The sequence below is a fragment of the Olea europaea genome, chromosome 13 (genome assembly GCF_002742605.1).
Source record: "Olea europaea var. sylvestris chromosome 13, O_europaea_v1, whole genome shotgun sequence".
Taxonomy (NCBI): domain Eukaryota; kingdom Viridiplantae; phylum Streptophyta; class Magnoliopsida; order Lamiales; family Oleaceae; genus Olea; species Olea europaea.
This window is the reverse complement of record NC_036249.1, coordinates 11,277,651-11,293,129: the sequence shown is the minus strand read 5'-3', so window position 1 is coordinate 11,293,129 and position 15,479 is coordinate 11,277,651. Positions and strand designations below refer to the sequence as shown.

Here is a 15,479-nt window from a genome sequence, read left to right as displayed (position 1 = left end):
AACTTGACATTTCTTTACTTAAAAGGTCCTTGCGTCCATTTTTTCTATTATAACATTATGAAATGATTAATTTATAATCATCTTTAAATAAACAAATAGAAAAAAAAAATAAAAAAAAATTGTATTTAGAGTTTCTAATATTTTTTAAAATTACAAACGAATCTCACATAATTTTTTTAAAACATTCTAATAAAAGAATATGTTATATTCCCAAATAACCCACCTACCCCTACTTGTACGCCTATCCTTCACCACCAAAATAAATTAAAAAGAGAATTAAAAGTATAAAAAAAATTTGATGAGGAATAAACACCATTATGTTTTTATAATTTTTTTCTTTTTTTTTTTACTTTTGTTAGATTGTTAATTATCTCTTTAATTAATTTTGTGGTGGTGGTGGAGTGTAGGGGGATGGGCTTAGGGTACGTGGGTTAATTGGGAAGATAAAACGTTTTTGTTCATTAGAATGTTTCAATTATTTTCCTGAGACTCGTTTGTACTTAAAAAGAAATTAGAAAATTTAGATACAATTTATTTATATTATTTCTATTTTCTATTTGGTTATTTAAATATGATGATAAATTAGTCATTTCATAATGTTATAATGGAAAAAATGGACGCAAGGATAATTTAAGCAAAGAAATGTCGATCTGAATATCTAAATGTCAAAATTGAAATGATAAAGACTATTTGCGTAATTATAGCAAACAATAGGGACCTTTTGCATCAAATTACACATATTTAATGGATGGATTTAACGGAATATGACGGAAAGGACCAATTCTGCAAGAAATGTTTGAAATGAGGGTGTAAATAGCAGGTTCAAAACGATAGGGACCATTTTCGCAATGAGTACAAACGATAGGGATGTTTTTTGCTAATTACCCCTAAAGAACCCATGAGCCATCAGCGTGGCAAGCACATTGAGAGAAAACATCACCTTGTTAGATAGATTGTTCATCGATGAGACGTGACGGTTAGTAAGATTGCATCAGCAGATAATCTTGTGGATCAGTTCACTAAGACCTTACCAGCTAAGGTTTTTGATGGGCATCTTAAGGGATGTGTATTCTTGATATGTCACACATACTCTAATAAGGACAAGTGGGAGATTGTTAGCTTGATGCCCATTCTTCGAGTAGTGTTCTGTAAAATCACATTATGAAGATTTGTGTGTTGCAATTTGAAGTGATTATCTAAGGTTCCATGATCATATAGGATGTCACAAATTGTATACTCCATGGATTGGGTATAGTAAGACACAATTCATGATGTGATCAAAATTATGTCGTTCACAATCGATACATGAAGTTGGACGTTTTATGTTGATAAGATTGTATTGTTCTTATTAAGATTTGTCTAGATCTTGAAATAGGAACAATAATGTCGTTTGAAATGAGACTCTACTTGATTATCAAACAGATCACCTAAATCTTGAGTGAATAATGTACCTTTGATTGCTAGTTCAAATTCTTTAAGGTACTAATGAGTGAAGTTTTAAACAGAAGATTGATCTCGGTACTTTGGGAATCGGGCCGAAACAATTAGAGATCATATATTTACAATAGTGGAATCCATTGATCATTAAGATGAGTCAATCGTTACTCTAAGTTATTATTCTAGGCAAATTGAACCTAAGCTCAGTAGGTCGATGATGAGATCGTTGGACTTCACATTGTGATTTGATCACAACGAATTTGTCGTATGAAAATGGTACTTAGAGGATAATACATATTGAAGGGCAAAAACGGTCATTTTGCCAGTTTCAACATATTGGCAGTCAAATGTGGTACTTGGAGGGTAATACATGTTGAAGGGCAAAACTATCATTTTGCCAGTTTCAACATATTGGCGGTCAAATGGGGGTTGACTTGAGGAACGATAATCAGAGGATATTGTTATTGAATCATAATTTGATTCTATAACTATCACTCGACTCGAGGGTGCAATCTCAATTTTTTTATAGAATAAATCAGGATTAATAGATGTATCTCAATTGGTCAAATGTTGACCCAATTGGAAACATCTATTGGAGCTTGGGTCATGTGAGTCCGATTAGGTCTTTTTCTTGACTCCAATGAAAGGTGTGTGACTTAATTGGTCTACTACAATAAAGTCCAAGAAAATTTGTATAATTTTTAAATCCTAATAGGGCATTATAAATATATACTTTATTGGCATATTTTCATAAGGGAATTAGGGTTAGCCACTTTTCACTTTCTTGAAAAGGAAATACACCTGGTGGAGAACAAGGGAAAAGGTTTAAGGAAGGAAGCAATTGTCTAGACCATTAAAAACTCCTTCAAAAGGTTATCATCTCCCCTTTCTATGTGTGAGGATTTTTATAATCCAATGATCTCAAGGTTACTAAGATCCTTTTATGCATATGGTTTTAATCTTCAAAGGAAAATTAATTTCCTATTGTGATGATCAAATCCATTAACCAACAATAACAAGGTTAAAGACTATTTGCTGAGTGCTTAAATAATGGAGTATAACTGCCTTTTGCAGTTGGTGGTGTCAACTGCATGTGTGGAATTCTATAAAATTGGTCAAGAGTTGAAGCAACAAGGGGGATTGTACTGGCCTTCACTGAGAATGCGAGTTTCTTTATTGCAAAGTAATAACGTTGGGAAAGAGTTTATGTGATAATTTCTTTTAACCCATTTACTTCTTCATTCTTGTTCTTTTAAAGTTTATCTTGCTAGTTCTGTTCGATTTTGTGCAAGCATTTTGCATTTTCAGACTCGTTGAGAATTCGAACTTCAATGTTATCGTAGAAAGATCAAACTTAAGTATTGAATCCTTTGCATTTTGGCAAAGTAGTACCAGCATGTAGTGTTCTCAGCTTAGATGATTTTAGGCACATCAAGTTTAGACTTAACATGTCTAAAAGTAAAGGTCATGTCCGAGCTAAGGATGACTTAACACGAATCTCGTTAATATTAGCCCCGTTTGGGTGCTATTATTTCCTCATTAAAATGAAAAATATGATCGTTATTCATCACATTAAGACGCCAAATTTGAATTTCTATCTCTTGTGTGGGACCTGCAACGGTTATATTTTTCATTCTCATTCGTCCAAAAATGAGAAACAAACGAGGGCTTAGTCTATATCATGGCACGTTAGCCCACCATACCAAGAAAAAGTGGTCGCATCAAAGAGATGTGACCTGAAACAAGCAACCTTATAATTGGTACTAACTGGTTTGTGCCTTTGCTGTCAAGGCAATAACCAAGTCGTTGGTAGGCCAATTTTCTAGTAGTGTAGCGAACTATTAGATTGAATTAAAAAGGACCTACAATAATAATGAAAACATAGTATATGAAGAGATTAATTAATAAAAAGCGATGTGACCCCTTCCAATTAACTTAAGACGAATCTGCTAAGTAAAAATAAGGTTTTCGTGATTTTTCGTGACCTCAGAGTGAATTTGGTACGAGCAAGAAACATATTTAAATGTTAAGACTACTGGTTTGACAAGGAATTTCTCCCGGGTTTGGGACAGGGAGCCCCTTATTGGTGGGGCGTCTGACGGCTTCTCCAAGGTTTAGGACAGGGAGCCACCCTATTGGTGGGGCATTTGACGCAACCCTGGAGAAATTCCCTATTTGAATGGCTTTTCTCTTAAATTTTTTGATTTCAATAGCCCATTTTCCCCTATGAATCGTGGGAAAACTTTCTTTTTACAAGTTCCTTCAGAAGTATTCTTGTCTAATCAATCTAAACTAGTTCTCCTTAGGAGCACTTTTGATTGACGAAAGAAGGCAATTATAGGGACATGATGATTTCTTATGACCGGCCTCCAACCCTAACTTGTTTTGTCAAGACTCGTGATTGATTCTATGGGGTGATGGTAAAACAAGTGGTTTGTCAATTCGGTTGTGGTGTTTGAAGTCAATTATTCAATATGATCCGAGGTGATTTTATCTGCATTCAATGGGTTCTTCTCATCCCAACAATTGATTTCGGAGGTCGACCAAAACACGTCATCATAATTATCCTCCGAGGTGGGTGCTTCGTGACAACAGGATGCCACGTGTCCTCTAGGATGTTACTTCTTTAGCTTCGGTTGTAACAACTTTTAGTATCAATATACATACAAATACTATAGACATTGAACAAGTAATTAGATCCCACAGGGTTCAAGCCACAAAACCCAATGGTATTTTTTAAGGGTGTGTTTGATTACATTTATTTTTCATGGAAAATATCAGTTTTCCTCCCAAATTCCTACTTAGAGTGTTTGATTGCTATTTTTTTCAAGGAAAACATTTTTCAACTTCTGAAGATATGCCTAATTTTCCTTATTTTTGAGGAAAATATTTTTCTTGGATAGAAGTGGTTTTTATTTTCCACAAAAGATGGAAAACATTTTCTTTTTTAGGTGATATTTTCCATTCCAATCAAGCACACTCTAAATTTTTAAACAGGAAAATTTAAAAAGACATGTGATTTGACTTATTCAAACCATACTATTATAAAGTTGAGCCCAACACTGTTGGGAATTTACTTAATCATGCACCACGAAATATAAATAATATTTCAATTCTCACCAAGGATCTGCGTTGTATTTAGATAAAAATTGTGATAAAAATTAAACCTTTGTTGAATTCTGCAAACTTCTTTACTTTTCTTTTGTCCCAACAATCTCAATCTGTAGCCCACAACTGCCCAATTGTCCAACCTCCAATGAAAATTCACACAGAGAACAAAATTGAGATAATCGAAATTTTTGCTTTTCTTGTGCTAGCAAGAATAATAAAAATTCTCTACAGTTTTCAAACCCTGACGACTTATTTATATAAGCCTAAACGGGTTTGGCTCGTCTCTTAACCTGGTCCAATATTTTATCAATTCAATTAATTAAATCTGGTTCATGAATTAATTAATTTATTAATTTGGACTTATTTATAAGCAATCAAATTAACTAATTATCCAATACTTGTTAATTAATTAGTAAATCTTATTCTTCTAGTTCTCATTTTGTATGTGACCCATTAGGTTTATAATCACGATATTTAACGACGTGAATTATTATTTTGGTCTAATTAAAATAGATTAATTAAAACACTCATTTAGCCCCCGTTTGGCCCCCATTTTCTGAAAATGAAAATGGGTGGAATAGTATTTGTTGAAAAATGAGAGGTTGAAAAAGAAGAAATTTTTTTGATTTACGTGTAATATTATTTTATGGAAGATTGTGTGATTGAAAATAGGAGAGAGAAAAATGAAATGTAATGTAATTGAATTTAATGAGGGTCAAACGATGGCTTCATTTAATTTATTACTAATTCACATTTGATGTCACTGATTGACATCTAACTATGTGTTAAGGCAATACATTCAACGAAAAATGTCACGTGGTACGACAAAATCAAACTTGTTCATTTACCTTGAAACTATAATCCATTTGTTAATATAATCCAATCAATTACGAGATATGGATATATATCAATATCAATTATCGATCATATCTTTTATTCCATTATTTAGTCAATACAAGTCAAAAACTCATTTTCGACTTATGAGCACACATTGACTAAGGATTTCATTATCAACTAAACTTAATGAATGTAGATCATAATCTACTATTATATAAAAGTGACGAATCCTCTATTGATCATACACAACCTCCATAAGATACTTGACCGAACGATATCGTATTAGTGATTCTTGATAGAGCAACATCCAATATAACCAAAGTATGACTGTCCTCGTATAAGACATTATGATGACCTCAAGTCAAATGACTAATTTCACTATCGAACGTTAGAGATTAACCACTGACACTCAGATAGTTATCATATGGAATCTCCTAGCATGTCTCCAATATTTTGTTCTATATCAAAACCTTCACGTATTCATTGAAGTGTCACCACACTTTAACTTATACGATCAGCTACTTACTTCACGAGTAAGAAATGCTACACGTGATGGTCTATCCATAATAACGATATCTACGTCTTGCTATTATTTACGACAATGGATGATTTAAGATTCAGTCATCTATAATTTACATCTTACAATCACAACTCCTTGTGATTAACAATTCATTAAAACTTAAATCTACGAACTCTATTATTGAATATCATTTATTATAATAGTGATTTAAATAAATAATTGATTTTACCAAAATAATGCATTAAACATATTAAAAGTATATACAACCTACATTGATACTTAGGATATAACATTTACAAACACAACCCTTATCTTCAACAATTAGATTAAAATCCGTGGTAAAGGCTGGCCTACGCTTGTTTGACACTTGCACAAGAGATAACATGAAGAGAAAGGAAGAGACAATCAAGGGAGCATGGACGAGTGTAGGGTAGCGAATAGTGAGATTGAGATCCGCTCCGAATGATCGGGTTGGGGGGCCATTTTCTGGATCAAGAAATTTGGCTCTATTTTAATGCCTTATTCTCATAGACAAGAAGTGGGGGCATAATGTCTTGGCATCACAATACACATTTCAGATTAGCCTACTTTGTGGTTCACAAACAGCCACGCCTTCACACTTCATCTGTCCCATGCTGTTTGCCTTGATGGGCCTTGCCGACAATTGCCTTTGTAGCGACGGAGTCGAGTCATGTTTAGTACATAATATTAATTTGAATAATTGAAATCCAAAGTTAAGAACTACTTTTATTTTATTTTTTGGTGAAATAACTCATTGTAATGCATCAACTTGTTGTACCATGCATACATGTACCACGACGATAAATGTTTGGACGTCTCTATTATGTTTTTGTGTGTTCTAATTGTTTTATGTTAATATGATGAGTATCATGTAAATTTAGTGGACAAAAGTATTCCAAAGGTCATTGTACTTTCATTTCAGTTTCAAGTGAGCAATCACTTTACTAATGTTTTGATAAAGACAAGTTGATGAAATAAATGAGAGTTATCCAATCCGGACTGGATTGACTATTGAAATCCAAAAATGAAAATTTTGTATGGTTACATGTGAAAAAGGTTGAAAAATTATCTAAAAATTATATTATTAAGCTCCTTGCTAGTTCAAAATTACGGAACCAACCAACTAACATATCTAATTTGATCACGGTTCAGTTTCAATTTGATCTTTCGACTTTTGACACCTAACTGTTTACGTGTCCATGTCTGTACCTACCTTCAAAATATTGTGATTTATCCATTGTTTGGTAGAAATTCTTTAAATTCAAATTTTCTCGAAATTCATTTTCATTTACTCATTCTTACAATAAAATAATTTTGCACAAGAACTCATAGCTTTTTCCTACTTTATATAATACTAATTGCTTTTTATAATATTTATTTCAAAAAATCTATATCAAAGATACTTTGTATATAAAAATGATGGTGAACGAACTACCTACTTTTAGCCTTGACCCCCATTAATTTTTATTATATTACATTACATTTTTCTCTTTCCTATTTTCAACCATACAATCTTTCATAAAATAATATTATACGTAAATCGAAAACTTTTCCTTTCTTTTCAATCACTCATTTTTCAAAATAATACTATTCCACCCATTTTTAACTCTACAAAATGGGGCCAAATGGCGTTTAACCAAACCTTTGATTATATTTATCAACTAATAATTATATTTATATTTATCTTCAACGTGTGTGTATTAATTTGACAGCCTACACGCGCACACAGTACTGAACCTTCTCTAGTATAATCCACTCAACCTCCCTCGGTTCTCTCTCCCATTTCTCTAACCCAAAAGCTGACACCTCTCTCTCTCTCTCTCTCACACACATTGCTAACGGCTATATATAGGTACAACTTCTTTCACCGTATAAGCGATTATTCTTGTTTTTAAGTTGAACAATGGGATTCCCAATGGGATATAGTGATCTTTTTCTTCCAAAACTGTTAGTTTACTTTCTGACAGTTCTGTTTTTCATACGAAAATCAACGTCTGCGGTTTTTTCTCTACTGGGCTTCAGGGATTTCTTGGAATCGGAAATGGCGTACCCGGTCCGGATGGATTCAGCGTCGGAGCAACCCAAGTCCGTATCCGCAGAGCTGATCCGGGAGGTTTTGCCAGTGGTGAAATTTTCCGATTTAAATGAATTTGAACCGCCGGAAAACTGTGCTGTCTGCTTGTACGAGTTTAACGCCGACGATGAGATCCGACGGCTGACAAATTGTCGACACGTATTTCACAGGAATTGTCTGGACCGTTGGATGGACCACGATCAGAAAACGTGTCCGCTTTGTAGATCGCGGTTTATTCCCGAGGAATTACAGGAGGCTTTTAATGAGAGGGTATGGATGGCTTCAGGGATTTCTGATTTCTACGGCGAGCATTTGCCGATTACTGCGGGTTTGTAGTTTTTTATTGTAATTTCTTCTTCTTCATTTTTTGGTGGGTTAAATGTAAATATTGGCTGCAAATATGGTAAAAAAAAAAAGGGAAAGAGGAGGAGGATGATATTGTACAGTTTTTTGTTTGGTAATGAATTTTAGTAATTTTGAGGTTCTTTTGACAGGTTTACTGAAAATGATGGTTCTTGAATATTCAGTGCAATTAATAGCATTATCAGAACTTGGTAAAATCGATTTCTATAAATTTTATTTTCTATAATAAAAGTAAAAATGATATGGGATTTAGCCCCTGTTTGATCCCCATTTTTATCTCATTAAAATGAAAAATCTGATCGTTATTCATCATATCAAGCTACAATTTTTGAATTTTTATTTTTGGTGTGGGGCCCATAACAACTCTCATTCTCATTTTCATTATAATATGACTCAAATATGCTCTAAATAAATAACATGGATTGGTGCAAAATATTTGATTTTATTGAATTCTTCAAAGATGAATTAAATGGAATAGTGCAGAAGTTTTGTTTACTGTTTGTTAAGTTCAATAGCTAGTTAAAGTAACTTTTGAGGTTATTTACATTGTCTTTTACTTTTTGTGAATGGAAAGCAACTAGGAAAATTCCTCAAACGAGATTTTGAAGGAAATGCCCAGCTTCGCGTCTAGGCAAAAATGGTGTGTACGTTTTATTAACAAGTGAGATTTTTTTTTTTTTTTAAAGTTCAGCTCAACAAAATGTTAAGCTTCGCTAAAATCTGAAAAAGAAATAAGTCCAACAAAAAAATCATCATGTCTCAAACTCAGCCTTGATCATAGCTTTCTTTGGCCACCAATTTTTATTGATTTAAAGTATTATGATATTAAAATTTTATATTTTTGTTGAAAACTTCAAAAATATATGTGAACTTCCTATAAGTTTTTAAAATATGAATTATTTTATTTATTTATTGGTTATACATAATTAAATAAATTAAAAATAAAAAAATATCTTATTAAGCCTAAACTTTTAAAGGTTGAGTTTCGAATCTCGCCATTCCCTGAACCTTCTAAAACTTGAAGAGACATATTTTGTTGTACTACATGTGTTGTGATCCTTTGAAAACTTGGAAGTGCACTGTTTGTAATCAAGTAATATAATGATGAATTAAGTGTCGAATCCATGAGAACTAAGTGTTTGATCGAGTTGAAGCTATTAATACCCTTAATCGAATAGCAATATTGAGTTGTAACAAATCAATGTCTAATTTATCAACTAACTCGAAAGCAAAGTAAATGTCTATCAAATTTGTAAGATGTATTGCTAAAATATAGAAATCTCCTGTTAATCTATTTTTAGTTTAATAATTTAAAATGACTATTTGAAATCATCCTTACTGGTAATGTTTCTATTTTAATTAAAAGCTTCTCTCTATAATAATTAAATTTAATCCTACATGTAACCTTCATATATTTTTATGAAAGAGACGAACATGCAAGAAAGCATTAAACGAGTTAGAACATCTATAGAAACCATGTGAAGCATAGAAGTATATTTGTATCTTCTATCAAACCTCAGAATGATTATCACTACGTGTTAACGATCCTATTATTTCTCTCCATGACGATAAAACACACAAATAATTCAACTAATGGCCACTTGATTGAAAAGCTAAGTAAACCATAATACACATTTAAGCAAACTGACATCAATCCAATTATTCAGACCTAAACTCTCATAACGAGGGTTCACTTCATCCTAACAATGTAAAAATCTAGCTGGGCGTATTAAAATTTCAAGAAATCATTCTAAGTTTAAAAAACATCACCCAAAAATTAAGTAATTGAGGAGAAGTCTTAAATTCTTGAATGACTTCGATGAACTCTTGATATCTCGTTTTTTCCTTCCGATCATTGTGTAAATTTCCTAGTATGAATTATACTCGATAAATCTTCTTGCAATTCCACAATTGAATTCTCTTACAAATATGAATTTACCCTCTTCTTTCAAGATATTTCTCTAAGAATTCTAATGTTCTTGAGTTGTTTTTTTGCATAAAATAGGCTTTCCCTTGGTGTAGAAGACATTCTGGTGTTTATATGGCTTGAATCTAGGTCAAAGATATTGACCAAAATCTTACCAAGTTTTAGTCGTATAAGGAAACTTGAGATTCGACTCATTTTTATAACTATGCGACCGCATAGTTCATCATAATGTGGCCACATAGTTTAATTATTGAGTTTCATGATTTCTTCTGTAGAGGACTATGCAAACGTATAGTTCAATTTTTTTATCACATTTTGGTCCCTGAACTTCTACGCACACTTTTTCCTCCTTTTCGCCTATTTTCTCACCCTCTTAACTTCTAAGTGCATTCAATTGAACCCCTAACATCTTCAATTTTCAATTAATGGTCCAATTCAACTATTGGATTGTTGCAACTTGGTCCCATCTTCCGGATTTCACTCATTTTTAGGACATTTTCCTTGTTTCTTCCAATTTCTTGTTCAACGATTGAGTTTTACCTATTTAACACAAAATACTACGATTTAGAATATGTTTCATCAAAAAAACAACAAAATATCACTATTTTAGCCCATGAATAAGTGTATAAAATACACTTATCAAACATCCTCAAACTTAAACATTTATTTGTCCTTGAACAAAACTATAATCTAAATAATAATAAACACACAAGCATGCGAAGATCTTTGGTTAGACAAGCCAACTCCTTACCGCAGATGCAAGATTTTAGTGTTAATTCGACAAACATGATTCAAAGTCACAACATCAAACCAATATCCACTCTTTCGATGCAAAATCGATGTGTGTTTGAGGAATTAAGTAATCAATCATAAATACAAAAGTAGTTTCAATTCCCGACCCTCTGTAGTCATATATATCCTTTCATTTATCGTATGATTCACACATTGCCAACTTCCTTCTTTTCACTTGTACCTAATGAGATACTCTAAGGTTGAGTTTTTCATTACTATCCTCACCCCGATTGCGCTAGACATACAGAAATGTTGTTTTACAGAGCTTTCACAGAATGACTTAGCACTTGCCTAAAAGAATGAAAGATGAAAGAAAGGAAAATTCTCACAAAACGAAAGGGAGGGACGAACGCAGGAGACAAGTACATCCATTTGGAACTCTAAAAATTGCCTCCACGAAATCCAATTCTGGCCACCCAATGGATGAATCTCCTCCGTGAAATTAGGGATGTCAAATAGGCCGAGCGGAGCAAGGGCTCGATTTCACGAGCCGATCCCACGAGCCATTTTGACGAGCTCGTGGGCTTGTCAAAAAATATGATTTTTTTAAAAAAATGTTCAAAATGTGCAAATTTACCAAAAAAAAATTAAAAAAATCACGAGCTCTCGAGCGGCTCGTGGGATCGGCTTGGCCCGCGAGCTCGGCTCTTCTTTCACTAGCCATGAGCTCGGCTCGCCACGAGCCTGAGTCGAGCTCGTGGGTTAAAGGGCCGAGTCGGCTCGACTCGACCCATTGCCATCACTACGTGAAATCCACCTCCGGCCAGCCGATCGACGAGTCGCCTCTATGAAAACAACCTCCGGCCACCCGATCAACGAATCGTCGCTGTGAAATCCAGATCCAACAGCCTGTCTTGCTTTCCCTTTTCGTTGATTCGGAACATTGGAAACAATCTCTTCCCCATTTTCAGTACGTGGAGTAGTGTCCACCCAGTATCTGATCTCTTACGCCTTCAGGTAAGCCGAATTCTATTTCGTATTTTAGAAATTGTTTTTCCATCTCAAAACTTGTTGCACACAGTAAATTTTTGTGTTTGAATCTAATATTCCTGTAATTGGTTCTTGAATGCCCTTGTGATGTTACTGAGTTTTCGTCGAATTTATTGTTGTAATTTGGTTTAAGCTAATTCTTGAGTGATCATTTCGTTTCCTGGAAACGTTCTGTTACTAGTTTGAATTTCATGCGATTCCCAAGTAACATTTTCAATATTAAAATTTTTTAACCTCTGCTCTAGTTATGGGTTGATTAAAATTAGTTTTGATAACCCACCCACTTGTGCATACAATTTTTTGATGTATTTTGATGAGCCACTAACATAACTTCATTTCGGGCTTATGGTTCATACATTATGAATTTCTTCCATGTGAATGAATTGAATGGCATTTAGGCCAAAAGGGGAAAACATAAATTTACTGTGAGATTTTGATTTGTAAATGAGGTCAAGATTAATAGGATAACTACTTGGAATTAAGGGGAAGGTTAAAATCAGAAAATTACTTGAAACAAAAACGAATAGAAAACCTCCATATTTTGTTCATTTGAGTTTTGCAATACTTAGCTTTTATGATATATTAATGATGTTGAAAAATAATCAAAGGATTCTTCTTTCAATTGGAGTCAATGTGGTGATAAGGCAAAATTCCAATTTTTGTTGCAGCATTATAGAAATTATATATTTTGATAATTTGCCAAGTTGAAAGAACAAAGGCAACTCTGAATTTTGGTGTATTTGTCACGTTGTCGAATGGACAATATCCCTTTAGCTCCCGCTTGTTGCAAATCCCTGTTTTCTAAGTTTAGGGCTTTCAAGTTTGGTGCACTGCCCCTATAAATTTGTTCATTCATTTCTTACTTTGTTTTCGTTCCAGGATGAGGGGGGAGGAATGTTGGTGTCTATCACGGCTGTAGACGTATGGACCACTTCTTCACGAATTACTCGATAAAACGACGATACCCATGGTGTGCGCATAGACTACAAAAATGTTTTGAAGTTGAAAGGGAGACAAAGAACAAAGGGTGATTATTCAAAACATGTAGTGTTAATTGTGGGTATTTTGATTGAGTTCTAAATGAAGAATCAAGCGGTGAATCTAGCATGACTAATGAAGCAGTGAGTCCTGCAGCCATCAAGGAAGTTGAAGATTTGCCAACCATGTTCGACGGTCTAGCTAGAATAGTTGAAAAAAGAGACATTGAAATTTCATTGAATGTGAAATTCCGCAAGGGAAAGGAAAGTACCGAAGTGAATGGAAATGGAAAAGGGAAGGGCCGCACTTCATAGGTAGTAGGCAAAAATGATGATTTGCAAACATGTTTTTGCTTACCGTTTGCTATCGAAAAACGTATGTAAACTAAAATTTTGTAATTATATGTTTGACTTATGTTTGGTAGAAATAATTCTTGTTGCCATATCAATATGTATGAACTGAAGACAAGAAATCAAATCAAAGCAAAAGGTAAGGCAGGAAAGACACACATGTTAAAACTTTTTTCAGAACCATTTTCAACTTTTTGAGAACTGAATTTTTTAGAATCACTTGCAACTATTTTGTGTGATTAACAGCCCATATGGTTTCGTCAAATCTTCAACTTCAATTTAATTGCATATAGCATTTATCTTATAAAAAAGAAAAGATCTCAACCTTTTGACTGAAATCATGGCCATAGTTTGTCAAAAAAGGATACCTGAGAATGAAAGTAATAATAAAACATGAGACACTAAGAAATCTGACAACATTATTGTCTAATATCCAGATTTACTAAAAAATAACCCGAAGAAAACTGTACACCATTTGGCTCGTCCCAATGACTGTGGTTTCTGGATGCGGTAAATGCGGGTTAACAAAGTACGCACTTGGATGAAAATTTGGGTTAGCAAACACATGAAAGAAGGGAAAAACTGACTTTTAATTATGATTATTTAAACACGTGTTTACCTAGTGAATTGAATATAACATTAGTAGATGACGATACTTGTTGCATACACACTTGACTTTCAAAGTCACCATATGTCCAATACAACCATAATTAGAGGCTATAAAATAGAAACTATGAAATTAAATTATGTCTACTGACCAACAAAAGTTGTGAATATGAGAATGGTGTTAACTGCAAATGTTGAAGTTGTTGAGGTGTTTCGATGTCAGGTGTGGCCTTTTCCATATCAATATGCCTATCTCTCAGTCTCTTTCCTTTGCCCGACTTCGAACTAGCCTGCTCATACATGGACTTAAATCAGATTTTGTGGTGGAGTTCGTATGTACTTGAAGAGATTAATAAAGAAAAATATTGTTGCTTTCTTCAAAGTAGACTCCAATGGGCCTTTTTCCTGAGTTTCCTTGGTGCTCCCTTTCTGTTCGACGATTTAGGATCCAATACACTCACGCCGGTGATATTCTATGAACTAGTACACTGTGTGGCCACATGAAAATTTTGTTGGGAAAGGACATTACTACTACCACTCGATCGTGAAGTCCTCAATTCTCTAGCTTGGGATTTTATCCAATCCATTATCCCTCGTGCTCGCCCTTCGTCATTCATAACGAGGTCTGCCACCTCCGAAAAAGCTTGACACATATCATCATATCTCAACTGTTCAGGCGTACTAACCAACTCGTTGTAGTTCATTGCGACCCCCGTGTGTGCTCTACTGACATCTCTCCTCCATCACCGCAATATATACTTCTCTGGCACTTTTGTGAAGTCATTATGGTCGAATACTGTGATCGCATGCCTACAAATAATTCTTTAAAACTCGAACAAGTAGCAACTGCACATCACTTCACTCGCATCCCTCCAAAATGAGACGAGAAATGTTTTCTTCTTCCTACCCTCGGGATATACGACGGACTCACATACTTCATCCCGTTTAGTCCATTTGCTTCTAAAACGACATCATAATAAATCTTTCCTACAAACTCATCCTGAATTTTCTTGATCTTTGAAATGGTGTATATTGATTGAAATTATTTTTCCATCTCAAAACTTGTTGAACATGGGGCCATTTGCGAGTATGATTTGAAATCAGCCTAGAACTTTTTCTCAACCTTATTCTTTAGTGCTCTTTCATACTGTTCAACAAATTACTTCAAAGAGATTTTCGAATGGATGTATCTATTGAAGAATACATTCATACTCTCACTTCGTTGTGTTATAAACATCACTGCCAAGAAAGTCATTTTCAAAAAGCAAGGCACCCAACAACCTTGATTTTCGTACAATTCGGACAACCAATCATTGTCATAAGTCAAACTCATCGATCATGGCTCTCCAACCTTTTTAAGTTCATCAATAGCCTGCAAGTCGTATACCAATCCATATATAGTCGAGAATATCAAATGTTTATCAATGTTGTAGCCAAACTTCTTTGGAAATTTCTTCATAATGTGCCAAAAAC

The 15,479-nt window shown here is 33.9% G+C and overlaps 1 protein-coding gene across 2 annotated transcripts; it reads left to right on the top strand.

The window, feature by feature from the left end:
• Window positions 1-7,650: 7,650 nt before the first annotated feature.
• Window positions 7,651-8,485, top strand: LOC111407584 (E3 ubiquitin-protein ligase RHA1B-like). 2 transcript variants are annotated; one of them, XM_023037176.1, is made up of 2 exons: window positions 7,652-7,778; window positions 7,949-8,485. In XM_023037176.1, exon 2 carries the CDS (start codon window positions 7,968-7,970, stop codon window positions 8,334-8,336), a length of 369 nt encoding a protein of 122 aa, XP_022892944.1. In that variant the 5' UTR covers window positions 7,652-7,778; window positions 7,949-7,967; the 3' UTR covers window positions 8,337-8,485. The 2 variants fall into 2 exon arrangements, with proteins under 2 accessions (XP_022892943.1, XP_022892944.1); XM_023037175.1 differs by having other exon boundaries at window positions 7,651-8,485.
• Window positions 8,486-15,479: the final 6,994 nt, after the last annotated feature.